Here is a 27,563-nt window from a genome sequence, read left to right on the forward strand (position 1 = left end):
CATGCCCCCTTACCTTCTGCAATAACCTCTTGTGAGGTACCCCTTATGATGATATATAAAATATTAAATGACATACATCTCCAACGCCATGGCCTGGGCCTCGGCACCTACCTCTGCGACTGGATCCTAAACTTCCGAACTCACAGACCATAATCAGTAAGGATAGGCAACAACACCACCTCCATGATCATCCTCAACACTGATGCCCCACAAGGCTGGGTTGCCAGCCCCCTACGATACTCCTTATCCACCTATGACTGTGTGGCCAAATTCCCCTCCAATTTGATTTTCAAGTTTGCTGACAACACCACCGTAGTGGTTCAGATCTCAAACAATGACGAGCCAGAGTACAGGAATGAAAGAGAATCTGATAAGCTGGAGCAACAACAATAATCTCTCCCTCAGTGTCAACAAAAAGGAGATTGTCATCAACTTCAGGAAGCACAAAGGAGCACATGCCTTCGTCTACATCAATGGGGACGAAGTAGAAAGGGTCGAGAGCTTCAACTTTTTTAGGTGTGGAGATCACAAACAACCTGTCCGGGTCCCCACCATGCCAAAACTATGGTTAAAAAAGCCAAACGGCTCTATTTTCTCAGAAGATTAAGGAAATTTAGCAGGTCAGCTATGTCTGTCTCCAACCTTTACAGGTGCATCAAAGAAAGCATTCTTTCTGGTTGTACCACAGCTTGGTATGGCTCCTGCTTTGCCCAAAACTGCAAGGAACTACAAAAGGTCATGAATGTAGCCCAATCCATCACTCGAAACAGCCTCCCATCCATTGTCTCTGTCTACATTTCCCACTGCCTTGGCAAACTAGCCAGCATAATTAAGGGCCTCACGCACCCCAGACATTCTCTCTTCCCCCTTCTTCCTTTGGGAAAAAGATACAAAAGTCTGAGGTCACGTACCAACTGACTCAAGAACAGCTTCTTCCCTGCTGCTGTCAGACTTTTGAATGGACTTACCTTGCATTAAGTTGATCTTTCGCTGCACCCTAGCTATGACTGTAACACTATATTCTGCACTCCCTTATTCCCTTCTCTATGAACGATATGTTTTGTGTGTATAGCATGCAAGAGACAATACTTTTCACTGTATGATAATACATGTGACAATAATATTAATCAAATTAAATCGTACCAGGTTGTTATTTCAAATTGGAAATCTAGTGAAGAGCGAAACTAAAAATCACCTTTTTCTAAGAGTGACACACATTTGGAGCTCTGCCAAATGAAATAATAATGACAGAAATGTTTGTAGCATTTAAAACATAATTAAATGCCATGATGGAAGGACAAATATAGGGGGATGCACTTATGGAATGCATAATCTTTCACTGTTAATTTTTCCTAAATTTATCTCATTTTCAATAATCCTACTCGAAAGGAATACAATGAGACCATAGTTTGGATAGCCCTGAGCTGAGTAAAAATGATTGACTACTCTAAATAAACATGATGGGAAAATTGGAAATTAGATGGTTTTCATAAATTGTGTTCCCTGATCCCAAATTATAAGCCCCAAATTATAAGGTTCACATGCAAAACCAGTAGTTACTTTTTAAATGTGAATGTCAGACAGCAACAACTTGCATTATATAATGTATTCAACGAAGTGATAAATCCCAAAATATTTCATAGGAATGTACAAAACACAAATTGGTAATGAGATACAAATGAAATGGAACTAATTGGATAGCTGTACCGAGAACTGGCATAGAATCGATGGGCCAAATGGTGGCCACCTGTACTATAATGATTTTATGAATCTATAAGGAGCAATTAGTACAAGTGACCAAAGGTTTGATTGAAGAGATAGATTATTAGGAGTGTCTTAAAGGGGAGGAGAGAGAGAGAGAGGCAAATGTGCCAAGTGGCTAGAATTGAAGGAGCACACAGATTTTGGAGGCATGTAGGGCTGGAAGAAGTTACAAAGATAGGGAATGGTGAGACATTGGAGAGATTTGAAATCACGCTTCAAATGGTAGATATATCTTTTTTATATATGTCATGTACATTGTGAAGATGTCTGTTATTCATTCAACTATTGTAACTACATCCTAGGCTAGATTATTAGTATCAACTCTTTCACCTTCCTGCCATGTTCTATTTACAGAAAATAGTTTCTTTACTTTGACGAAATAAAACATTACCAAAGAAATTACATTTTGTATCCTAGCTACATCGTGAATCCTCCATAGATACTAACCATGGAAGGTAGACTGGGAATATTTGTGAAATATGTCAGTACATTGCTTCCATGTGACAGAATGTACAATGTTCCAGTTAGAAGTGATTACCAGTTATGTACTTCTGGGAATCAGCTCTTGAAAACTGTTTCATTTGTCATTGCCTCAGATGTCCCAGTGCAATGGATAGTATCCAATACCTGAATTTCTGAACAAATTCCTGCTGTGTGTCCTCCCCATCAACTACATTGTCCGTATCTCATTCCTGTTTAGATTTTTTTTTCCCCAGTAACAACTCGGTGTTCATCAACTTGGGGGATGAGTTCTATTCTACTCTCTGTCAACAACAAATGCATTAACTTGCATTTATATTATGCATTTACAATGGCAAGATATTACAAAGTGCTTCAGAGGAACATTATCGAAAGAGAATTGACTGATCCACTTAAGAACTCAATAGACAGGTGACTAAAAGCTTGGTCAAAGAAGTAGATTTTACAGAACACCTTCAAAGAGGAGTGAAACAAAAGAAATGAAGAGATTTAGAAGGGAATTGTGGAGTGTAGGACACAGGCAGTTTAAAAACACTGCTGCCATTGGTGCAGTAATTGAAATTGGGTAAGGCTGCAATTGGCTAAACATTGAGATCTCAGAAGTTTGGTGGTGGGGAGGTCATAATTAAGGACCCCATGCACCCTGGACATTCTCTCTTGCACCTTCTTCCTTCGGGCAAAAAGATACAAAAGTCTGAGGTCACATACCAACTAGAACGGCTTCTTCCCTGCTGCTGTCAGACTTTTGAATGGACTTACTTTGCATTAAGTTATTCTTTCTCTACACCCTAGCTATAATTGTAACCTAGTTACATTCTGCACTCTCTTGTTTCCTTCTCTATGAACGGTATGTTTCGTATAGCACACAAGAATGATACTTTTCACTGTATGTTAATACATGTGACAATAAATCAAATCAAATCAAAATCGCAGAACTAGAGGTGGACAAGGGCAAAAATAGATTTGAAAACAAGGGTGAGAATGTTCAAATTGTTGTGTCCAGATTGGGAGCCAATGTAGGTCAAAATGAATAGACTTGGTACAAATTAGAGTATGGAAAGTAGAGGTTTGAATAAGTTCAAGTCTGTAGAAGATGGAAGTCTGGCCATCATTTTAATAGAAAAGCTTGGAAGGGAACAGGGCATGAATGAGTATTTTAGCAGCAACTGAGCTGAGGCAGGAGCATAGATGGTCAGTTTAAAAAAAAAATCAAAGGATGGCTAGGCCAGCATTTGTTTCCCATCCCTATTTTCCCTTGAGAATTTGGTGGTGAGTTGTCTTCTTAAAAGCTACAATTCACGTGGAGCAGTTTTACCTGCAGTGCTTTTACGATGGGTGTTCTAGGATTATAAACTCCAGTGAAGGAACAAAGATATTGTTCCATGTTAGTGTAGTGGGTGATGTTGAGGAGAACTACAGATGGTGATGTATTCATGCATCTATTGCTCTGGTCCTTCTGGGTGGTACAAGTCACAGGTTTGGAAGGTCCTGTCAGAGGAGGGAGTAAATGTTTAAGATGCTGCAGGGTTTGCCAATCAAGTAGGCTGCTTTGGCCTGGCTGGTATTGAGCTTCTTGAGTGTTGTTGAAACTGCACTCATCCAGTCAAGTGCAGAGTATTCAATCACACTCTTGATAGTCTGTTGTTAGAGATGGTCATTGCCTAGCCTTTGCGTGACATGAATACTAACAGCCACTTATCAGCCCAAGCCTGATTGTTGTCCAGGTCTTGCTGTGTATGGACACCAACTGGTTCAGTATCTGAGGAGTCACAAATGGTGCCGAACATTGTTCAATCATCAACAAACATCCCCCTTTCTGGCCTTTATAATGGAGTAAAGATCATTGACTAAAGAGCTGAAGATGTTGGGCCATATCACTACACTGGAGAACTCCTGAAGAGGTGCCCTGCACCTATGATGATTGACTTCCAATAACCACAACTGTCTTCCTTACTGAGATGGAAGTATGAGACAATCTTGATGGGATAGATAGGTGGTCAGAAATATATCCATGAATTTTGATTTCAATATTTCTGGGCATTTGTATTCAATCATTGCTACAGATATGGACAGAAACTCATGACTAGAGATTCAGATGTTGTTGTCATCATCTCTTTGCATTCACTGCCATTCCTTGGAAAAATGAGTAGCTCCTCTCAGAATTCAGTATGCTCCATAAAATGTCAAATACAAGTGTTTCTAATATCTGTGCAAAAAACTGCTCCATATTTTCTAAATCTCAATATTTATGGCATATTTCATTCATAATATAGAATTTTAATCAAATCCATAATTCTTTTGAGCTACACATTTAACATGTTAAATGGCAAATTTAGAATAGTGTTATAAAATAAGAAGCCTGTTACTTCTGATAGGAATAGCGTCATAAACTGAAAAGATTATACTCACCACCAGTCTTGTATATTTTCTTATTTTATCAGAAAGAATAACTGAAGTCAAGACAGACATCTATGTTACAAGCTTTGGACCTGTTTCAGACACTGACATGGTAAGTACCAATATGTTTTTAAAATACAAGCATATCAACTATTCCATTTTTTTCAATGCATACAACAGAAATAATAATAATGAATAAAAGGTTTAGTTTATTATTGTCATAAGTAGGCTTATGACAATAATAAGTAGTACATTGACACTGCAATGAAGTTACTGTGAAAATCCCCAAATCGCCACACTCCGGCACCTGTTTGGGTACACTGAGGGAGAATTTAGCATGGCCAATGCACCTAACCAGCACGGACTGTAGGAGGAAACTGGAGCACCCGGTTGAAATCTATGCAGACACTGGGAGAACATGCAGACTTCACTCAGTCACCCAAGCTGGGAATCAAACCTGGGTCCCTGGTGCTGTGAGTACTGTGCCAGCAGGATGTAATTATTGGCAGGATTTTGAATTCAGAGGCAAAGCAATGAACTCACCATTGATCTTAAAAGGCGCCCACAAAGATCTAATGATCTCCGTGACTTGGATTTCGCCTTTCCTGATGACAGTTTATGTCTGGTGCTAAGACAAGGGGATTGCAATGCATCCAATATAGTGATGACAAGAAACAAGGCAAGCAACCAATCCCACTGAAGTATTTTCACAGTAGAAAACCAGTACTGAATATTCTTCACTTCAAATTTTCATATAGCTAAATAAGTATTATACTTAGATTGACACAGAAAATAAAATGCTAAATCTGTTTTTTTTTGAATAATGGAGAAATGTGACATTCCATAAATATAAAGTGAGTTTTTCAAAGCTAATGATGGTCATTAACAGAAATTATGACTTATCAACTGTTAAAAACACAATTACACCTCATTCAGCAAGGTCTAAGTTTTTCAAGAGTAAGACTAACTAAACAAAAGCGCAATTTTTCATCAATTCACTAACCAGCTTAGGTTTGCTAGCAACATCCATGCGGTACCCTCTTTAGGAGAGTAGAATTATGGAATTAGCAAAGCATTGAATGGTTGTGGCAGAGAAAGTCGCCATTCAACCTGTTGGGCGGGATTATCCGGCCGTGCTCGCCCCAAGATCGGAAAATCCTGCCTGAGGTCAACAGATCTTTGCATGGCCTGTCTCCCTTCTGCTATGATTCCGATGGTGGGCGGGACAGGAAAGTTCTGCCCAATATTTCTGTGCTGTCTCTCTGCAAGAAGAACTTATCTAGTTCACTTCCCAAGCATTTTCTCCATAGCTTGACAGGTCTTTTCTCTTCAAATGCTTATACAATGCTCTTTTGAAGCTCTCAATTTAATCTACCTCCAGCTTACTCTCGGGTAATGCTTTCCAGCTTCTAATCACTTGCAGCATTCAAAGATTTTCCTTTGTGTCACCATTGCTTCTTTTGCACCTCAAATCCGTGCCCTCTGGCTCTGGATTCGGCTACCAAAAGGATAATTTTCTCCCTGTCTGCTCTGTACAGAGTCTTCTTAATCTTCTCTTTTCCCAAGGAGAATAAGCCCAGCTTCTGCAACTTATCCACGTATCTCTAATACTTTCTGAAGTGCAAAAACTAGAGCTTGTCACCGTGCTCCAATTGAGGCTGAACCAATGTTTTAGACAGGTCTATTAAAACTTCCCTGCTTTTGTATCCAATACCTCTATTTATAAAGCCCAGCACCCTGTATGCTTGATATCATCTATCCTTCCACCATCAATGATCTGTGCACTTTTAACTTGGGTGTCTCTGTTTGTGAACTCCTTTAGAATTGTACTCTTTATTTTATATCACCTTGCATCATTCTTCCTCTGAAGATGAAGCATTTCACACTGCGATAATTAAAGGTGCTATTTGCCCACCCGTTTCACCAGCTATCTATGTTCCTTTGAAGTTGAAACTACCCTCTTCAGAATTCATGGGCAAGGCAGCCACTGCTAGAACTGTCGAGAGCTCCTGACAAAAGCAAACTGCGACAGAGCCTGGACAAAGTTAAGTCTTGCTGAGGTCAGGCAACCTTCGGGTGGGGACCGGGGTGGTTAGGGTAGAAGAGAGGAAAATACAAGCAGGGGGAATACCTCTGATAGACATAGTTGTCTTGAAAAAGAGCCCCCTTTGTCCAGCCACTAGTCTGCCAGGTTTCATCTGATGAGCTGGACGTTTGGTGGCTGTCTTCCCCACCAGGTACAATCCCAGTAGCGGCAGAAGGAGGCTCTTAAGTAGCCTCAATTGGCCATAGGGACCCTTTTCCCCCACCCCATTTCTGCTAAAATTGAAGAGGGACCTGGTGAAGCCACATAGCTTCTGGACACATCTCCGCTGGTATAGCTCTTAATTTCATGGACCCTCTCTTCATCTGCCTTTCCATCCTCAGGTGCATAAAATTCCAGCCATTGTTTCTAAAAGCTTCTCCACTGCTGAAGTTAAACTGATTGACCTGCTGTTGCTGAGCTTATCTTAATTCTTTCTGAACATTTGCAGTTCTCCTGTTCTCAGGCACCATCTTTGTATCTAGAGGGAAAAAATTATGGTTTGCAGGTTTCCACCCTCACTTCCTTCGATATCCTTGGATGTATCTCAATCAGTCCTGATAACTTACCTTAAATTGGTGACCTGAAGTTGGTAATTGGCAAAAGAAGTAACAACACATGAATAAAATCCTTTTTACGTTGACTGGGTCCAGAATGCACTGCCTTAGAGTGGAAACAGATTCAATTGTGGCTTTCAAAAGAGACTTGCAAGACTAAGAGGTAAGGGAGGTGAAGGGGACTAGGTGATTTGAACTTGCAGAAAGCCAGCACAGAAAGGATGAATCAAATTGTCTCCTCCTACGTTGTGATGATTTTAAGTATATCCCAAGGATTTAAAACTCCAGTGTCTCAACTATCTGTTTTTTTCACTAAGACTTGGGAAGCATCCACTTCCTTGGTAAAGGCTGGTGCAAATAATTAGTTTAATGCGTCAATCATGCACTATGCTTCCATGCAAAATTGCTCTCTTTTTGGTCCATATTCAGTCCCATTCCTCATCTTACTACCTTTTTACAATTTATATGTTGATAGAGGACTTCTGAATCCTCTTTGATAGCTGCCAGTTCATTTTCATACCCTCACTTAGCTTCTCTTACTTGTTTTATCTAGATTGGGATAAACTCAGCAGGTCTGACAGCATCTATGGAGACAGAAACAATGTTTTTTATCACTCTAGTTCTCAATTGTGTTTTCTATCAGTCATTTGCTGCATGTATCCTCACTCTGCCAGACTTTTTCTTTCATTATGCCAGGAGCTCTGAATTTTTCTGCCATGCCTTTTTCCCCCTTGCAATGTCCCTTGATTCTTTCTGAACTACTCATCTGCTTTTGAAAGGCAGCCCATTCTGGGGCAATTTTACTTGCCAGCCTGTTCTAATTTAAACAGAAGATTGGGATAAACTCAGCAGGTCTGACAGCATCTGTGGAGAGAAAAACAATGTTTTGTCCCTGCTAAAGAACTGAAGAGGAATAGAATTTCAGTCCCTCAGTTCTTTAGAGGGGTCATATGGACTCAAAACATTAGCTCTGTTTCTCTCCATGGATGCTGCCAGGCCTGCTGAGTTTATCCAGCATTTTCTGTTCTTATTTTAAACTTGCAGCGTCTGCAGTATTTTGCTTTTATTATGCTATTCCAGTTTACTTGGACCAGATCTATTCTCTTTCAAGTTAATTATTTTTACTTTGCATTGCTCCTTGACCTTTTCCATAAGCAAGCTAAATGTTATGATACTGCGGTCACTGGTTCTAAATGTTATATTACTGACACTTGTGTCCTTCATTCCCCAGAACCATTTCCAGCCATGCCCCTTTCCTTGATGGACTGGAAACATACTGATATAGAAAAATCTCCTGTACACACTGTTGAAACTCTTGCCCTTCTCTTCCCCTCTCACTATTATCATCCCAGTCTATATTTGGACATTTAAAGCCCCCATTATTACTATTGTGTTATCCTGATACAAACTTGTGATTTCTACATTGTTCTGTGTTCGTGGACACCTGAATTTGCTGAATGTTTCATTGGAATAATGACAGGCAACATTGACTGTTTTGTCATCATTACTGCTGCAAAATCTTGGCTAATATAATAGATGAAATAAGTCACTGCCAAGCAAAGAAAATATTATAGGATACCTGTATCCTTTACAAATTAATTTGTAAATTTAAGGTTTTTGTGCAGCATAGTTATTCATAAGAATTCAAAGTATCATCGTAATACTGTTCAATCTTTAGGCACTAATGAAATGGATGTTCAGGTGAATGTAGAAAATTTGTTGCAATTTCTGAGGAAGACTAGGGGATTCCCTAGGTTTACTTTCCTCGGCCAACAACTAAAATAGATAATCTCATTTTTCATTTAATTGTGGGACCTTGCTGAACCAAAACTAGCGACTGTGTTTGCCAAATTAACAATGATGGATGTAATGAAGATGTGGAGGGTGCTATATAAATGTTCTTTTTTATGGAAAAAAGCATGCTGAAGTCCAATAATTTGTGAGTGGACTAAATGTCAACAGTCAGTTTTTTTTAATGTGCGCTGAAGCTATAAACTACTAACTGATTTTGTATATCAATGATAAAGTTTGTGCTGAACCTCGTTGATTAGTGCAAGAATGCAGTTGTTGATTAGTGCAGAACTAGGTATTGATGTGATCGGCGCAACTTGTGGGCCGAAGGGCCTGTTTGTGCTGTAGTGTTCTATGTTCTATGTAACTTTCAGAGAATAGGTAAATGAATTGAAAAGTGGCTATCCTCAGGGAGGTCAGCTTCACACTTGCTGATAGAATATTGGATGTCAGCAAAGTATCAGTTTAATTTGTGTTTGATTTGCCCACCGTATGGAAGAATGCAGCATGAGCAGTAAATGGTGAAAGTGTGTGTAAATTGAAGGAAAATTTGGCATTCCGTATAGTGGTGTGGAAGGAAGTAGCTTCGTTGATGTTGCAGATCTGTTGTTGCATGGAAAGTTATTAGAGAAAAGACAGCTGGAAGTAGAATTTGTGGAAGATTGCAGAAAACTATCTTGGAACTAAAAAGGGTTCCTCTGAAAAACAGTGAAGCTAGGAAGATAGTTGGTGTTGTGTTTTAGGTGGTGGAGAAAGCAGAAGATGACCTAATGAGCATAGATGTTGATTGGCTGGAAGTGACGATAAGGGATCCTGTTGATGAGACTGGAAGAGGAGGAAAGTGATGTGTAGTCCTGAAAGTGGAATAGACACTATATGGAATCATCGACTTGAGACTTAAGGAAAAAGACCTGCAGAAGTTCTGGTGTGAAAAGTGGAGTCATGAAAACAACTGGCAAAACCAGGAGAAAAGATTGGAGCCTTTGCGAGATGGGAGGTGAGAAATAGTATAACCTAGGTAGGTTTGTAATACTGTAGATGCTGAAGATTTGACCTGCCGTTGATTTCTGTGGAAAACCAAAAGTAAAGAGAGATGCAAGCCTGAGAAGGAATCAGAGGTGAACCATGGAAAATAAAGGGATGGGTGGTAAACTTCCTAGATAGTATAAACCAGCAGAGTGAATCACTCACTCTTTGAAGCAAATGAAAAATCAGGTGGTTTCCATAATCTGCTCTGATGGATGAAATTGAACATTTTTCTCATAATTAATGGTAGATTATAATAAGACTGGTAAAGAACACAAAACACAATTATCAACGTAACAGAGAAAGAGGTCAAAGAAGGATCCTGAGTAGATTTGGTATATAGAGTTTTTAACATATCTTACAGAAAGACAGGCATAACTGAGACCATCATTGTTTCCATAGTGACATCTTTTATGTGGAGTAGTTAAGGAAGTTAAAATAGAAGTTTCTCAAAATGAAAACAAGCATATTCACAGAGGCTGACAATGGATGGAGATTGGTTCTGCACAGTGAGCCATACTTTCCCCAGACCTGGAAGACTTTAATTTTAAGATAGTCATTTTCAAATTCTCATTTCCTCCTATTTCTATGACCTTCTCCTGCTACAAACATACAGCAGGTCAGGTATCATCAGCAAAGAGAAAAGGGCCAGAATTTTAACGGACTGCTTACAAGAGTTGGGAGGTGGTGAGGCTATAAAATAGGAATAGACTGCGTTTAGCTCGAAGTTTGATTTCTTTATATCGCTTCTGGATTTTACCAATGACAGCAGCAACATAGCGAGAGATCAGTTATGTATTTGAAAGTCTAATTAACTGCAATAATAAGGCACATTTCACATTTTAACAATGAAGCAAACGGAGTAAAACACTTCATAATCTTGCCTGGTTAAATGAGGTGGCAAAGAAGCAAAGCTAAATGCTGGCTCTCTTAGGCAGGCTTGAATAGATCAAGCGCGCAGTGGTTAGTAGTGGAAAGCACAGTGGGCTTTGCCACACAGTGGCAAAAGAGAGAGAAATTGCCAGCATTGAAAGCACATGCTACCAGGGTCATATAGGAGCAGTGGCACTTACTCGAAAGAAACAAGAGACTGAATGTTTTAGGGGAATGGGGAGGTTTTCTTGACAGAAGGCCTTGGTATGAGAGAGAGGCCACCTGAACTACCAGGCTTTTATTTTGATGCACTTATCATCTTGCTGCTGTGATTGCTTAATTTTTTAAAATCTCTTCTTGGTGGCTTATAAGTATTTGGTCATGAGTGAGATACATGTTTTCACTTTCTCAATTAAATTCAAATCTTCCAGTTTGACTTCTTCCACTAGTATTCTTGACAATACATCTGCTGTGGTCTGGCACTTCCATTGTATGTACTCAATAAATGAATCATATTTCATGAGTCTTGGTCTAAAGCATTGAATTCTAGGTGGCGGTTTTGCAATTTCCTTTCAATTAAGAGGTGTAACCAAAGGTTTGTGGTTGGTTTAGGCTGCTAATGCTTCTTTCTGAATGATTACATTCCTCTTCTCTGTATCTGTTAGTGATTTAGAGGTATAATAAACTAGTTTTCTTTGTCCATCTTGTTGAACTTGAAACAGCACTGTGCTCAAGCCAAAGAATTATTGGCAACTCTGAATCATTGTCTACTCAAATCTCTGGTGACATTGGAGGTTTTTGATCTTTTCAAAAGCATTTTGATCATTCACGTTCCAGCACCAATGTTGACTTTGTCATAGCAGCTGTTGTAATAACTCTCTGTCTGAGGATCAGCAGAAATCTCTGAAGCTTGCAATAATGTGCCCTAAGAATTTTATTTTATGTTTTGCAAATTCACATTTGCTATTTAATGTAAAACCTGCTTCAGTAGAACTTCGAGTACCGATGGTCATGTTTTCCCACAGTGGGCCATTGGCATGATACTTATCCCATGCCCATCCAGGGTCCAAGGTATTTTTCTTTCGAATGTCTCAGGTGCAGAAGCAATTCTGAATGGTAATCTGTTAAAACAATATTGACCAAATTGGGTGACAAAAGTAGTTCGCAATCTGGATTCTTAGTGCAGAGGCAACTGCCAAAAGCTGATGTTAGCATCAAGTTTTGTGATGGCATGCTTTTTTACTAATTTGGCATGACATTAATTCACTGCCATTGGGAGGATCTCACACTTTATTGATTTGTTTAATTAAATCAAGTCCATAGTCACATTAGTAATTACATTAGCAGCATTCAGTACTTATGTTAACCCTTCACTCTACAGTACTCACCATGGTGGACCAAATAAGATTATTGAAATCCACGTTTTCTGGGTGCCCCTATGGCTGCTGACCTCCTCTGCAATCACCATGCAGGATTTCTTACTAAGGTGCACTCCTCTCCTCTTCCCTCCTAGTGAACAGGTCCTCCTGCCTTGCCCTGGCATCTTGGAGGAGAACTTGCAAGGGAGGCATCACTGAACTACTGGCCACCTGGGTTTTCCATCTGTCATTCTTAATGTAGCCTTCAGGCCAGCTGCTTGGGTGGTTTGAGAGTGGTCAGACAATCCTTTTAAATATGATGCCATACTTGCCATAGTCTCGGCCTCAAATTCCCATTTTCAGCACTCAAATGGCTGCTTCCTTTGAGTTAATTGACTGACAGACAATGAGTGAGTTTGTGGAATTTGCTGCCTCAGAAAGCAGTTGAGGCCAAAACATTGTATATTTTCAAGAAGGAGATAAAATACGTCTTGGCGTAATGGGGATCAAAGGATATAAAGGGGTGGGCGGGGGGAAGAAGCATGGTCGGATCAGGCTGTTGAGTTGATGATCAGCCATGATCATACTGAATGGTGGAGCAGGCTCGAAGGGCAAGATGGCCTATTTCATTGTTTTTGTGTTTCCTCAGAGAGCTTACCTTGAGGACCTCCTAGCCCTCAAAGAAACACAATTACTCTCCTCCTGTCAACTTCCACTTTCAAGACCTATAATGTGCATCTGTAAGCTTGGGAGTCATTTCTCATCATAAGAACATAAGAAATAGGAGCAGGAGTAGGTCATCTAGCCCTTCGAGTCTGCCCCACCATTCAATAAGATCATGGCTAATCTGAAGTGGCTCAGTTCCACTTTCCCACTTTTTCCCCATAACCCTTAATTCCCTTGTCTGTCAAAAACCTATCTACCCGTGTCTTAAATATATTTAGCGAGGCAGCCTCCACCACTTCAATGGGCAGAGAATTCCAGAGATTCACCACCCTTTGAGTGAAGAAGTTCCTCCTTAACTCCATTCTAAACTGCGCCCCCCCACCCCCCCCCCCCCCCCCCTTATCTTGAGGCTGTGCCCTCCAGTCCTGCTGTCCTTTCTGAGCGGGAAGAATCTCTCTACCTCTACCCTCTCCATCCCTTTCATTATCTTATACGTCTCTATAAGATCCCCCCTCATCCTTCTAAACTCCAACGAGTACAGACCCAGTCTATTTAGTCTCTCCATAGTCTAACCTCCTCATTTCCGGTATCAGCCTAGTGAACCTCCTCTGCACTCCCTCCAAGGCCAAAAGTATCCTTGTGCAAGTGCGGCGACCAAAACTGCACACAGTACTCCAGCTGCGGCCTCACCAGTGCCCTGTACAGTTGCAGCAAGACATCCCTGGTATTGCTCCTACTTACAGCCAGTGCCAGTACATAAATGGGGAGAGAATTCATAAATTGGAAGTGCAAAGGGACTTGGGAGTCCTAGTTCAGGATCCTCTTAAGGCTAACTTTCAGGTTGAGTTGGTAGTTAGGAAGGCAAATGCAATATTATTGTTCATCTCATGAGGACTAGAATACAAAATAAGGGTTGTAGTTCTACTTACAATTTTAAGTCCCCCGACTCTAAGGAAGGATATGATGGCCCTGGAGAGGGTCCAGAGGAAGTTTGCGAGAATGATCCCAGGAATGAAAATCTTGACACATGAGCAGTGTTTGAGGAGTCTGTCTGTAGTCGATGGAGTTTAGAAAGAAAAGGGGGCATATCGTTAAAATGTGTTGCCTGGCTGTGTGAGAGTGCTTTTGGAGTTGGGTGGAAACAAAGAGTTCAAGTGGTAAATTATAAGGAAGTAAGTAGTCATTAAACTTGCTTTCAGGGTTAGCTAAATTAATTCTTTAATTGGGAAGTTAAAAGCTGCACTTTAGTCAGTGCATTCCTGAAACAGGAGTCAGTTCTCAGTTGAAACTTTGTTTGCATAATTGTATGACTGGTTTAAACCAGTTCCAGGGCATTGTAGGTAAGAACCTATAAAAACAGAAGGTTTATTTGGTTGCACTAGCTTTTGGAGCATTGCCCCTTCATCAGGTGAATGCAGAATTTGTTTCACAAACAGGACATATATAGATACAAACTCAGTTACAAGATAATGATTGGAATGCGAATCTTCCAGTCATTATCTTGTAATTGAGTTTGTGTCTACATATGACCTGCTTGAAACAAATCCTGCACTCAGCTGTTGAAGGGACAGTGCTCTGAAAGCTCGTGCTACCAAATAAGCCTAGTGGACTTTAACCTGGTGTTGTGAGTTTACTTACTGTGCCTACCGGATTAATGCTGCAAGGATTAGTGGGAAGCCAGAGGATTGGAAGTCTTTAAAAACGAACAGAGGACAACTAAAAAAGCAATAATGGGGGGAGAAGATGAAATATGAGTGTAAGCTAGCTAGCAATATAAAATAAGGCAGAGTTTTTTTTCAATATATGAAAGGGAAGCGAGAGGCAAAAATAGACATTGGACCATTGTGAACTAAGAATGGAAAAGTAATAATAGGAAACAAGGAAAGGCAGAGGAACTGAACAGTTACTTTGCATCGGGACATGATTTATTTAGATTTCCAGAAAGCCTTTGACAAGGTGCTGCATAGGAATCTGTTAAATAAGTTAAGTGCCCATGGCGTTAAAGGTAAGATCCTAGCGTAGATAAAGGATTGGTTGACTGGCAGAAGGCAGACAGTGGGGATAAAGGGGTCTTTTTCAGAATGGCAGCCAGTGACTAGTGATGTGCCTCAGGGGTCAGTGCTGGGACCACAACTTTTCACAATTTGCATTAACGATTTGGAGCAAGGAACTGAAGGCTCTGTTGCTAAGTTTGCAGATGATACAAAAATATATAGAGGGACAAGTAGAATTGAGGAAGCAGGGGGGCTGCAGAAGGGCTTGGACAGGTTAGGAGACAGAGTGGGCAAAGAAGTGGCAGATGGAATACAATGTGGAAAAGTGTGAGGTTATGCATTTTAGAAGGAGGAATGGAGGCATAGACTATTTTCTAAATGGGGAAATGCTTAGGAAATCAGCACAAAAAGACTTGGAAGTCATTGTTCAAGATTCTCTTAAGGTTAACATGCAGTTAGGAAGACAGATGCAGTATTAGCATTCATGTCGAGGGCTAGAATACAACAGCAGGGATGTACTTCTGAGTTTGTATAAGGCTCTGGTCAGATCCCATGTGGAGTATTGTGAGCAATTTTGGGCCCTGTATCTACGAAAGAATGTACTGACTTTGGAAAGGGTCCAGAGGAGGTTTACAAGAATGATCACTGGAATGAAGAGCTTGTCATACGAGGGACGATTGAGGACTCTGGGTCTGTACTCGTTGGCGTTTAGAAAGATGAGGGGGGGTTTTATTGAAACATACAGGATACTGCGAAGCCTGGATAGAATGCTCATGGAGAGGACGTTTCCACTAGTAGGAAAAAACTAGAACCAGAGGGCACAACCTCAGGTTAAAGGAACAACCCTGTGGAATCGAGATGAGGAGGAATTTCTTCAGTCGGAGAATAGTGAATCTGTGGCACTCTTTGTCGCAGAAGACTGTGGAGGCCAGGTCATTAAGCGTCTTTACGACAGGGGTAGGTGGCTCTTGATTAATGAGGAGGGTTAAGGGGAAAAAGCAGGAAAGTGGGGATGAGAAAAATGTCAGTCATGATTGAATGGCAGAGCAGACTTGATGGGCCGAATGGCCTAATTATGCTCCTAAGTTTTATGGTCTTATGGAAACTTGAGAGTTCTGAAAGGCCTGGATCGAAGGACATGGGGAAGATGTTTCCATTAGTAGGTGAGACTAGAATCCAAGGGCACAGCCTCAGAATAAAGGGACGATCTTTTAGAACTGAGATGAGGAGGAATTTCTTCAGCCAGAGAGAGGTGAATCTATGGACTTTATCGTCACAGTAGGCTGTGGCAACCAGGTCATTGAATATATTTAAGACAGAGAGAGGTTCTTGATTTCTAATGAAGATCAAAGCTTACAGGGAAAAGGCGGGAGAATGGGATCGAGAAACTTATCAGCCATGATTGAATGGCAGAGCAGACTCGATGGGCCGAATGGCTTAACTCTGGTCCTATAATCTACAGGCAGCCAGCAACGTATACGTTTAACTGAGTGCAGCTCCTCTGAACGACAGACAGACTTTAAAAAGAGTAGGCTGACTACACCATGTGATATCAGTGCACAGACCCTGATTGGACCAAGTTATGCTCATGGACCAGAATTTCACACACCACCTGTAGGCTTTTAGGCAGGATAGAGGAACTGGGGGAATAGGATTCCCTCTGAGTTCCCACCCACCAAGACCATGCAACAATTTTATGCTGGGACAATCAAGGACTCAGATGGGAAGTTTACTGCCTCACCACTTGGAGCCTTTCAGTAGGATATTAAAGACTGTTTCTGCACAACCTCAATATTTAGGCTAGTGGGAGGATTTACCACACGCCAGGAGGCCAGAAAAAGAAGGGGCCTACATGTTGGGTGGGAAGAGATTGGGGGCGCTTGACAAAGCCTAAGCTCACAACATTTAAAGATTCAATTTCAAATACTATAATTAACAGAACAATTTATTAAGCATACAATTTAGGTTTATTGTGCTCAATACTTTGTACACTTGAAATAAAATATATAAATTATTTAATGGCATTAACATGTCACATTATTGATAAAATAGTGATATGATTCATTAAGAGTCATTGTACTAAATGTGACAGAATTTATAAACATTTAAAACCATATAATATATTTTAAACAATACCAAACATATTGGAAAGATTTTCACCTGAACTTTTGCATTATTCGTAAACTTGGATTGTCTTTAATTATTTTAATCAAGTAAGTTAAACATGTGGAAAAATGCTGCAGGGTTTCTTGAGGAATTGAGTGAGTCACAGTTGTAACAGCTTTGAACACACTCATACAGCACATATCCATGTTAGATTTTCTTTTCCATCTGGTTTTTGACCATATCCTGAGGCGTGCTACCTGAATTCAAAATGAGAATCCAACTTTTGATGTTAAATATGGATGTTGTGAATAAAATTGTGAGGTTTCTGTATGGGATGAGAACATGATTCCTATGATTAAGTGATCTTCCTTTGCTGTCAGTATCTTCTACCAAAGCACTATTGCCCATTCTCTTAAAGACTAATTCCCTCCCCACACCTGGTGAGAATGGAGCAAGTAGAGCTTAAAACAGAGGCTGTGCCAACTGGCTTTGTGTTGCAATCCACATATCACAACTTGGTATGGCTCCTGCTCCGATCAAGACTGCAAGAAACTGCAAAAGGGTTGTGAATGTAGCCCAATCCATCATGCAAACCAGCCTCCCAGCCATTGACTCCACCTACACTTCCCACTGTCCCCACCTATATGTTCCAGAGGTCCAGCAAAGACTCTTATTCTTGGGCCTGCTGCAAATATTGGCAGTGGCCACTGCCCCAAGTGATGCTGCTGATATTGGAGAGTTTCCACCTCTGACTAGCCTGCAGATCTCGGAGGCAGGACATATGTCCGCAGGAGAAATACCCTTCAGGAGCAGACAACTCTGTCAGCAGCAGGTCTGCTCCACTGCCTGATGGAAATTTAACCCTGATGGACTCAGGCCGGTCACACACATTAAATTCCATCTATTAGATCTATTATATCTCGCATGTAAAATCCATTCATTTTTTTCTGTTTTTGTGACAACATATGGGACTATTTGTGTTCCACTTGCTGTGGCAGAATGTCATAATACAATCTCAATTAGGCAGCTCTAAAATGCCCAGTTGGAGTATTTGAAAGTAATTTTGCAGGATCATCTGGAATATGGACTACTGCTGCCTCTCAACTATGAACACAATATTGAGAGACAAAAGAAAAAAATAAAGAGGGGTGTTTCCACCCCTGTTTTCAGCAGGTAAGAATGGAGGAGAGGTGGCGAATCAAGTGGCAGACCCAAAATGACTTTCAGGCTGGTGGGATTTCCCCTCTTGATTGTTTCCTGTGCCACTATTGACGTAACAGGATTCCCATCATGCAATGACGGGTACCGCATTATAATATATTTAAAAATGATCATAGTGAAATTGCCACTAGCTCTCCAGCCACTGCTGCAACAATTAAATTCCTAACATTTGTGCCATTTGACCACGATCTGTGCATCAACCTGTAAAAAGCTGTAAGGTTATAAGTAATTGGAAGAAGCTGAATGTTTGATTTGCTTTCGTTCCCTCAGGCAAATAGAAATAAAGTAATTTATGATGTCAACTAGTAGGATCTTACCAATACAAAGAGTATAAAATCAATAGAGGCTTGGCAGCTTACCTAAAAAGAAACATCAAGCAAGTATCAATTATTAATAGTATTGTGGACAATCCTTTTTCATCACATGGAGACTTATTTATGGGGTGGAAATTAATCTGGCCTCACCTTTGGGCTTTGACTCAATATTACATGAATAAAGGATGCCTGAACAGAAAAACCAACTTGTGGCCGAACTGTCATCTGGCAGAGGCAAGCTTCAGGTCGCACTTAGTTTCATTTGGAGGAATTCCAATTTTCCTCTCTATTTTTGATCCCACAGCATTGTCCTCTGGCCTATTTGCAGTTCAGAAATGCCGAGAAGGGAACCTTATGGAGACAACAGGGGTCTCTATCACTAGCTTGAAAGCTGGCAAGAGACCTTTCGTTGATTTGTAATTTGCCAGACCTGCCTCGATGAAAGTAATTAACAGGCCATCAATGAGCCATCAACTGGATCAGGACCAGGAAAGTCCTGCCCACCTAGAGCTGCTGACCAATCAGATACCAGCAGCTTTTGCTCAGCCACACTGGGCAGTGTCTGCTACAAAAAATATCGACACCAAAGGCCTGGGAGTATGGAGAAACCCAGGCCAGAGGTAAGTGATAGTGGCAGAGCTTTTGCTGCATTGGATTTGTGGGGGAGGTGGGGTTAAGTGATATCCCTCTCAATGCCCCCCACCTCCCCCCTTCTCAATGCATTAATTGCCTACTTATGGGCCTCAAATGGACATTAGAATGCATTCTGAACCTGGGCATACTTGTGCTGAAACTGGGAAGGTTGTGGTACCCCCACCATTTTCATCTGGTGGTCAGAAATTTTTGAAACCCACTAACAACACACTAGGCTTGAGAGTTTGCAAAATTAAAAAGTAAAAGCCTGCTTGTGAATCTGGAACATTGTGGAAGGTGAGTTAATGTATTTTCATACCTTCAAATGCCACTATTAGTTGAATTTAGATGTGATTCATTGTCAGGATCTGTCCTTTTAAGGTATATTGAAACTTACATTGTGTATCGTAGTGCTTTCTAATGACGAGAGCACCATAATACAGTACAAACGTTATAAAATGGCCTATGTGTTCATCTTTTCTATTGTGATTTAAATGGCTCTGGCTGATTAGCGAAATCTCCCACAGACACGCAAAACGCCCAATCCTCCCAGGACTCCAGCAAATTCCACAAGGAACTCTTTCCCCCCACCCACTCTGGTACTGCCCCCAGGTGGTGACAGAGGCAGTGATAGGATACCACCTGGGCCTGACTCTCTCACCCTGGGATTGTACTCACCTGGGCGACTCCAATGGGTTCTGTTCACTAGATGCACATCATAAGAGACCTGTCGTGATTTAAGCCAATGTGAACGGAGAGTCCAACCCTGGGACAATCAGTCAAAGGAAATTTGGCATGTCCGCTATGACTCACTACCTTTTACAGATGGATCATAAAAAGCATTCTTCCTGTTTGGTCTGGCTTCTGCTCTATCCAAGACCTCAATAAACTACAAAAGGTCATGAATGTAGCCCAAACCATCACTCAAACCAGCCTCCCATCAATTCCTGCTGCCTCACAAAAGCAGCCAGCACAATTAGGACCCCACGCACCCCAGATGTACTCTCTTCCATCATCTTCTGTCAGGAAAAAGATACAAAAATCTGAGGTCACATACCAACTGACTCAAGAACTACTTCTTCCCTGTTGCCATCAGACTTTTGAATGGACCTACCTCACATTAAGTTGATCTTACTCAACACCAACTCTGACTACAACACTACAATCTGCACTCTCTCCTTTCATTCTCTATGAATGGTATGCTTTGTCTGTATAGCACACAAGAAACTATCTTTTTCATTCTATGCTGATACATGTGACAATAATAAGTCAAAACAATTGGGTATAAATGTCAGAGATGTATATGCAAATGGATATAAATGAGGTCCTGACATTTAAAGTTGGGATTCCCATTATGTCATTGGGAGGCGGAGACAATTGAATGAGAAAATGTCACTGGAGTTTTGGGTCTCCCGCTCGATTCTCCAGTGTTTCTATCATCCAAAAATAGGGACGGAAAATCCCCTCAAATAAGTTGTAATAATAGATTGTGCCTTTGATATGGTTTCTGGTTTGTTGATGCAGATTATTTTCGCGTGACAGAATGTAATTTTTTTTTCAGATTAATAATGGAAGGCTTTCATTAGAAAGCTAGAGGTTCCTTTTTCCCTGAAGAATGTAAAATATTTTCCATTAATATTGCATGTGTAAGTTCTAGGTATTATTTGAAGTTAAATTCTAACTGTTCATTTGACACTTTAAACAACAGGGAACGGTTTGGTGAAGTAACTCAGGACATCTTTCTTAAGTTGTAGATCAATGCTCATCAAAGACAAGGTGGGAATTGGACTAACATAATACCCTCTGGATTTCTGGTTCAGCCTCAGGCACAGATTGACATTTGGTCGCTTTTCTCTCCCTGTATCTTCTACTTCGCTGTAGACAGCAGGCTCTTGTTGCACAACTTGTTCACTGAAAGCTACTGCTTGTTAACTTTTTTTTCTGTAATCCCAATTTATTCAAAATAAATAGTTTGAAATTTGCTGTCACATGGCTGCCATTCTCAAGGACGGTACTTATTAAATTGTAAAACTGCCAGTCCTTTGTGATCACTATTTTTGTCTTTTTGCTTTTAACTTACCCTGCAACTTTCTTTGTTGTTTCTCCAAGCCACAGCCACCATGTGATCAATGATATTATTACATACTGATTGTCCTAAATGAAGCAAGGCTATTTCTTAATTGGCTTAAGGGGTGCATGATCAATCTGTGATTAGTCTGCGTGGTACATGATCAGCTTTTGATTCGTTTCTTGAGGGCGGTGGTCATCTATTGATGTCATTTCCCATTGTGCCCCAACAGGTTATCTTGAGGTGTCAATTACTTGTGGGACCATCTCACTCATTAAAGTTTGTTTATTACTGTACTTCTTGCGACAATAAAATAATGTTTTATGATACCTCTCTTGTCTATTTGCTCAGGATAGAGGAAATATGTCATGCCCTCATAATTAATATCATAAGCTCATTTCTTCAGACTTGCAATTGGTATTAAATTAGAACCCTATCAAGTGTGACTGTTTTCTACACGTTATTTGAAAGTTGGTGTTACTACTCTCTGTGGTTACTTTGAATGAGTTACTTTACTTTCAAATTAAAGGAGAGAGTGACAAAGTTGCTTATAACCTTAAAAATAATAAAGGAGATTACAAAGTTGCTTCTGTAAACTACATATAAGTGAGAATGGTTTTGATGTCAGCTTTTGTTTGAGGTTGGACAACATGCGATGTCTCGAAATATGGTTTCATCAGTCTAACGTCTAATTGATCTATAGATGTCAGTATATCCTGCAGAACTTCATTGATAAGTGCCTGTTTTAATGTGTTTTTGTTGAGAGAATGGCTTTGCCATAGTACATTTTAGTTGTATCTGACTGTGCTTGATATAAGTCAATTAAAAATACTGAATAGCTTTGCAAAACTTACCAATTAACTTGGAGCAATTACACAGTCTATATTAAATACATATCAAATCAATGCTTGAAAGTTGATTGATGTGCTAAATAACACAATACATCCAACTAAAACATCTTAAAATTTTAAAGAACTTTAAGGTTACAGAAACTAATTATGGAACTTAATTTTAAACTTACAAAAACAAAGATGATTACATACTGTCAAAACAAGGGACTTTTCCTGAACATCATAAGTTAAACTGTACCAATTTAATGCACAAGGCAGAATGTTTTAATTTTTTGCACAATAGGTCTTTGAATTTAGAGAAATTTAGAGCAGTGCTCCAAAAGTTCGTGCTACCAAATAAACCTTTAACCTGGTGGTGTGAGACTTCTTACTGGGCCCACTCCAGTCCAATGTCGGCATCTCCACATCATGGTTTCACATCAGTAATTGTTTAACCTCAATGTCTTGCAACACTCACTCAAGGGCCCTTTTTTTCCTCTTCTCAATTTTTAGTGTGATGCTGAGACCAAATTGTGTACAAAAAAAAATTACAGCACAGGAACAGACCCTTCGGTCCTCCAAGCCTGCACCGACCATGCGGCCCGGCTGAACTATAATCCCCCTACCCTTCCGAGGACCGTATCCCTCTATTCCCATCCTATTCATGTATTTGTCAAGATGCCTGTTAAATGTCACTATCTGATCTGCTTCCACTACCTCCCCCGGCAGCGAGTTCCAGGCATCCTGTAATGAGTTAGTGTCCCCGAATTCAGCATTTAACTATATTGGGTCGACATACTTTGATTATTTGACTAATGCCCATAACTAAACTACAAATTAATTGTAAATTATCAAAATTAAACTTTCCTGAGGACTGTACATAGCTCATACTGGATGATTGGTTATGTAAGATACATGGGATGTCATAGACATAGCATGGGGTGGCATGGATAATCCAAGGAGGTTTGGAGAATGCGGTGTAGCCATCGGGATGGCATGGAAAATCTGAATGGATGTTGGCTGACATGAGCCCTGGTTGGGGTTAGATAGAGGTGAAGAGTGAGGTTTAAACACAGTTGGGAGCTGAAATACTCTGTTGGAAAACTGAGGCAGTTCTTCTAACTGGCCCACCCCTGCATCCACACTTCTCTTACTCTCCAGTATGACTTCCAAACTATTCTGCAAACTTGTATCTGATGTGTAAAAAGCAGAAACGGCATGTGAAGTCACACATGGATTGGATGTGCAAATTGCAAGCCACAGAGCTGCAGAGTCAGGTTCTCTTAAGCCCAGGGAAGGTTTGGCCCTAGCTGTCAGTGCATGCAGAAAGAGGTAGAGAATCTAGTGAACTGGTGCAACAACAATAATCTCTCCCTCAATGTCAACAAAACAAAGGAGATAGTCATCAACTTCAGGAAGCATAGTGGGGTGTCTACATCAATGGGGATGAAATATAAATGATCAAAAGCTTCAAATTTTTAGGTGTCCAGGTCACCAACAACCTGCCCTAGTCCTTCCATGCCAACACTATAGTTAAATAAAGCCCACCAATACCTCTACTTTCTCAGAACACTAAGGAAATTTGGCATGTCTGCATTGACTCTCACCAACTTTTACAGATGCACCATAGAAAGCATTCATTCTGGTTGTATCACAGCTTGGTATGGCTCCTGCTCTGTCCAAGACCACAAGCAACTACTAGGGGTCGTGACTGAAGCCTAGTCCATCACTGAAACCAGCCTTGCAGACATTGATACTCTCTATACTTCCCACTGCCTCAGAAAAGCAGTCAGCGTAATCAAAGACCCCACACATCCCGGACACACACTCTTCCCTTGGGAGGAAAAAGATACAAAAGTCTGAAGATACGTACCAACCGACTCAAGAACAGCTTTTTCCCTGCTGTCATCCGACTTGAATGGACCTACCTCGCATTAAGTTGATCTTTCTCTACACCCTAGCTATGACTGTAACACTACATTCTGCACTCTCTCCTTCCCTATGTACGGTTTACTTTGTGTAGCGGCAAGAAACGATACTTTTCACTGTACACTAATACATGTACATGGGCGGCATGGTGGCACAGTAGTTAGCACTGCCGCCTCATAGCATCAAAAATTTAGGTTCAATTCCCAGTTTGAGTTACTGTCTGTGTGGAGTTTACATATTCTCCCCTTGTCTCCGGGTGCTCTAGTTTTTTCGCACAGTCCAAAGATGTGCAGTTTAGGTGAATTGGCCATGCAAAATTCAGTGTACCCGAATAGGTGCTGGAGTGTGATGATTAGGGGATTTTCAGAGTGACTTCATTTCGGTGTGAATGTAAGCTTACTTGTGACTAATAAATAAACTTTAACTTTTATGTGATAATAAATCAAATTAAAATTCTTTGTTGAATGATTGGACAGGCTCAAGGGCCTGAATAGCCTGCTGCTCTTCCTGTGTTCCTCTCACTGCTTAATTAGTAGGGGGAGCCTTCTCTTAATGTAATATCTCTTCTCGTAATATAATACCATTTACAATAATTTGGCCATCTGATGTTGCATCTGAACTGTAGTGGGACTATATTATGAGGGCTAGGTGAAAATTGGAGTAATGTACAAAAATCTCCAATATATTTGGTCTGTATTTTGAGTTTTATGTTAATTATAATTATATTAATTATATCATGGTAGATAGTGCAGTAGGATGCAGGAAGTTGCAAAGAGCATAGTTATCTCACAAAAGTAACTCTGTTGAATGCTGAGTTTACAGTACAATGGGATGTCAATAGCAAATAGATTCTCTATATTATTCCAACTGTTGTAGACTGGGAAGAGAAGCCACCCAAATGCCTTTATTTTTCTTGTTGTCCAACTGTAAGCAGAGGTGCTTTAGTTTTTGAAATAGACTGTGGTGTGTTTCACCAAGCTCTCTGTGAAGTCAATTTTAAAGTGACTTAGAGAAAAGTGACTTGAAGAAAACTGTCTTAGGGTTAAACCGAAAATATTATTTATACATTTAAGCTTGGGAAATGGTCATCACACTACAGAAAATAAATAGGGAAAAGAGTTTTACAATTAAGAACAAATTGAAACAAAGAAAACCCAAAGGTATGGTTATGAATTCAAGTGAATGTCAGAATTCAGTGAGGATTCCTTCATGTAGGAGTTAAAATTCAGGTGGATTAAAGCAAAAGTTGTAGAATTCCTTTCCAGTTGGTGACAATGCAGCAAAATGAGGTTGGTATACAGAGACTTGGGCTGGAGTTTTCCGGCCATTTTTTGCCCCACTGCCGCTGCAAGCAAGGACGAAGAATTTGACATTCAATCAAATCTCCATTCTATTCAGTGAGACCAGAGAATCCTGCCAGCATGAACAGCCAGAAAGTTTTGTCCGTGGTCTCCCCTACAGGTAATGGCAGGAATCTTCCAGAGGGCTGGACTTTGAGAGGTTTAGATTGAGGCAGGCTTGGTTGTCAGTCGGAAATCCTGTTTCTGTTGACAGGCTGAATGGTAACAGCAGACTGCCCGAGGATTCCAGGAATGTAACATGAAAACTTTCCAAAGATCAGAGGAAATTGGGCCATGTGGTTTTGCAGGGGGCTTCTTCACTGGCAGAATAGGAAAATTTGGAGAGCAGCAATTAACGCTTAGTCGCTCCCCAAATTTTTCCTTCCCGTCTGTGATTTTACCTGCCACTGATGGGACCAGAAAAGCCTGCTCTACATTTCTGTTCAAAATCCATTGTTCACGTTATGTGATGGATGATGGCTATTAACACAGGATAAAAGCAAATTACTGCAGATGCTGGAATCTGAAACTTGGTTTCTGTGGCTATGACTCATCTTTCATTCCCTCACTTGCAGTATAAATATCTCCCATATTCAATGCCTTTTAGCTTTGACAAAGGGTCATCTGGACTCAACGCCAGCTCTTTTCTCTCCTGACAGATGTTGCCAGATCTGCTGAAATTTTCCGGTGTTTTCTCTTATGGCTATTAACACATCCATGGTGCGACAAGTTTCAATAGCTCTCTCTCTCTTTGTCTCCCCATCATGGATTTATAACAATCTGCTGTTCCCTTATTTCATTAATATTAATGGATCCATGTAATGATAGGCGTGAGATTCCACAAGGAATTATCCTGTAATTACAATTTGATGTTTCTGGAGCTGTAGCAAAGTTGCAAATCATGTAAACTGTAGCAGCCATGTTTTGGCCCAGCAAAATCAACTTTTAAATAAAAGTAAAACTTGATTTAAACAGTTCATGATCTCTTTCATGTCTTGTGCACGTGACACGGTTGTCAATCTTAATTGAGTATTTCAGCTTCAGCTAAGTCACAGTTCCAGGAGATGGCACCATCTGGTAAAGGGTTCCACAGGCTGTTAATGTAATGTGTTAACTGTCTCTAGTGATATTCAAACAGACTTTGAATGAATAGAGTTATGGAGCCATAACATTTTTATTCCTGTCTTAAGTGCAAGCAAGTATTTAGACTGATTTCCCAAACCGGCAAAGATCACCCCTTGCATGGATTACTGATCAGTAAATTATGGACCCACGTGCCTTTTTTTCTATCTGTTTAAATGACCAGATGCAAAATCAGAGGCTTTGTTCGGTGATTTCCTGACCAATGCCACCTGTGAGCTTTGCCTTACTGCAGCCTTCGACTCATTGCCCATGTCATATTTAGACTATTGTAGATACCACACTCTGGCAGTCTTAACATGTTCTCTGGTATAAATTCATTTGACGTATACAGAATCAAGGAGCAAGGAATTAATTTTTCTGCAGAACAGCAGAGCTGCAATATTTCAGTACATATTTGTATAGAAGCTTTATAGAACAAATCTTTGATAACAGTTATGGTGGGCGAGATTATCAAATTACGTCCATGTCCACCCACTGCAAGTGGGAGTTTGGCGTTCCAACCAAAATTCCATTCAGTTTCCACTGCACTGGAGAATTCCAGCTGTGAGATGGATGGAGATTTTCAGTGGGTGAAACTTCCTTAAGGATTCACACTTTTTTCTCCCAGAAGTTACAGATATACTTGTTAGCCTCGGTGCCTAGCCATCGATAATTAACCAAATCAAACAAATGAATATTTCTAACTGAAAGGAGTTTGCAGACCTTAAAAGAACAGGAGTGGATATCCTAAGCTTCATTCTTTTCAAAAGAATTTTTAATCTGCTTTTCTCAGCATTCAAGATAACTCATTATATGTTCACTGCACCAGTGCCAAATTATATCACTATCTGCTTGCAGTGACTTGGTTGCCACTTGTCTTTCAGCTGGGAAATTAACCATCTTTGGTGGTGTCATCAGCAAAGAGAGCATTACTTTTGATGACATCTACCAGATCTTTGATCAAGACAAGAAACCAAGTAACATCAAGCATACTTTGCTCCTGAGGGAATC

The 27,563-nt window shown here is 40.4% G+C and overlaps 1 protein-coding gene across 4 annotated transcripts in view; it reads left to right on the plus strand.

The window, feature by feature from the left end:
• LOC145342511 (gamma-aminobutyric acid receptor subunit alpha-2-like) overlaps positions 1-27,563 on the plus strand; it is a 235,753-nt gene that overhangs the window by 116,880 nt on the left and 91,310 nt on the right. For all 4 annotated transcript variants that reach the window (XM_080188076.1, XM_080188081.1, XM_080188095.1 and 1 more), the window contains exon 4: positions 4,686-4,753. In XM_080188076.1, the coding sequence (XP_080044202.1) occupies positions 4,686-4,753 (68 nt within the window). The remainder of the gene's footprint in view (positions 1-4,685; positions 4,754-27,563) is intronic.

This window comes from Carcharhinus amblyrhynchos, chromosome 1 (genome assembly GCF_965287045.1).
Source record: "Carcharhinus amblyrhynchos chromosome 1, sCarAmb.v2.hapA, whole genome shotgun sequence".
NCBI classification, from domain to species: Eukaryota; Metazoa; Chordata; class Chondrichthyes; order Carcharhiniformes; family Carcharhinidae; genus Carcharhinus; species Carcharhinus amblyrhynchos.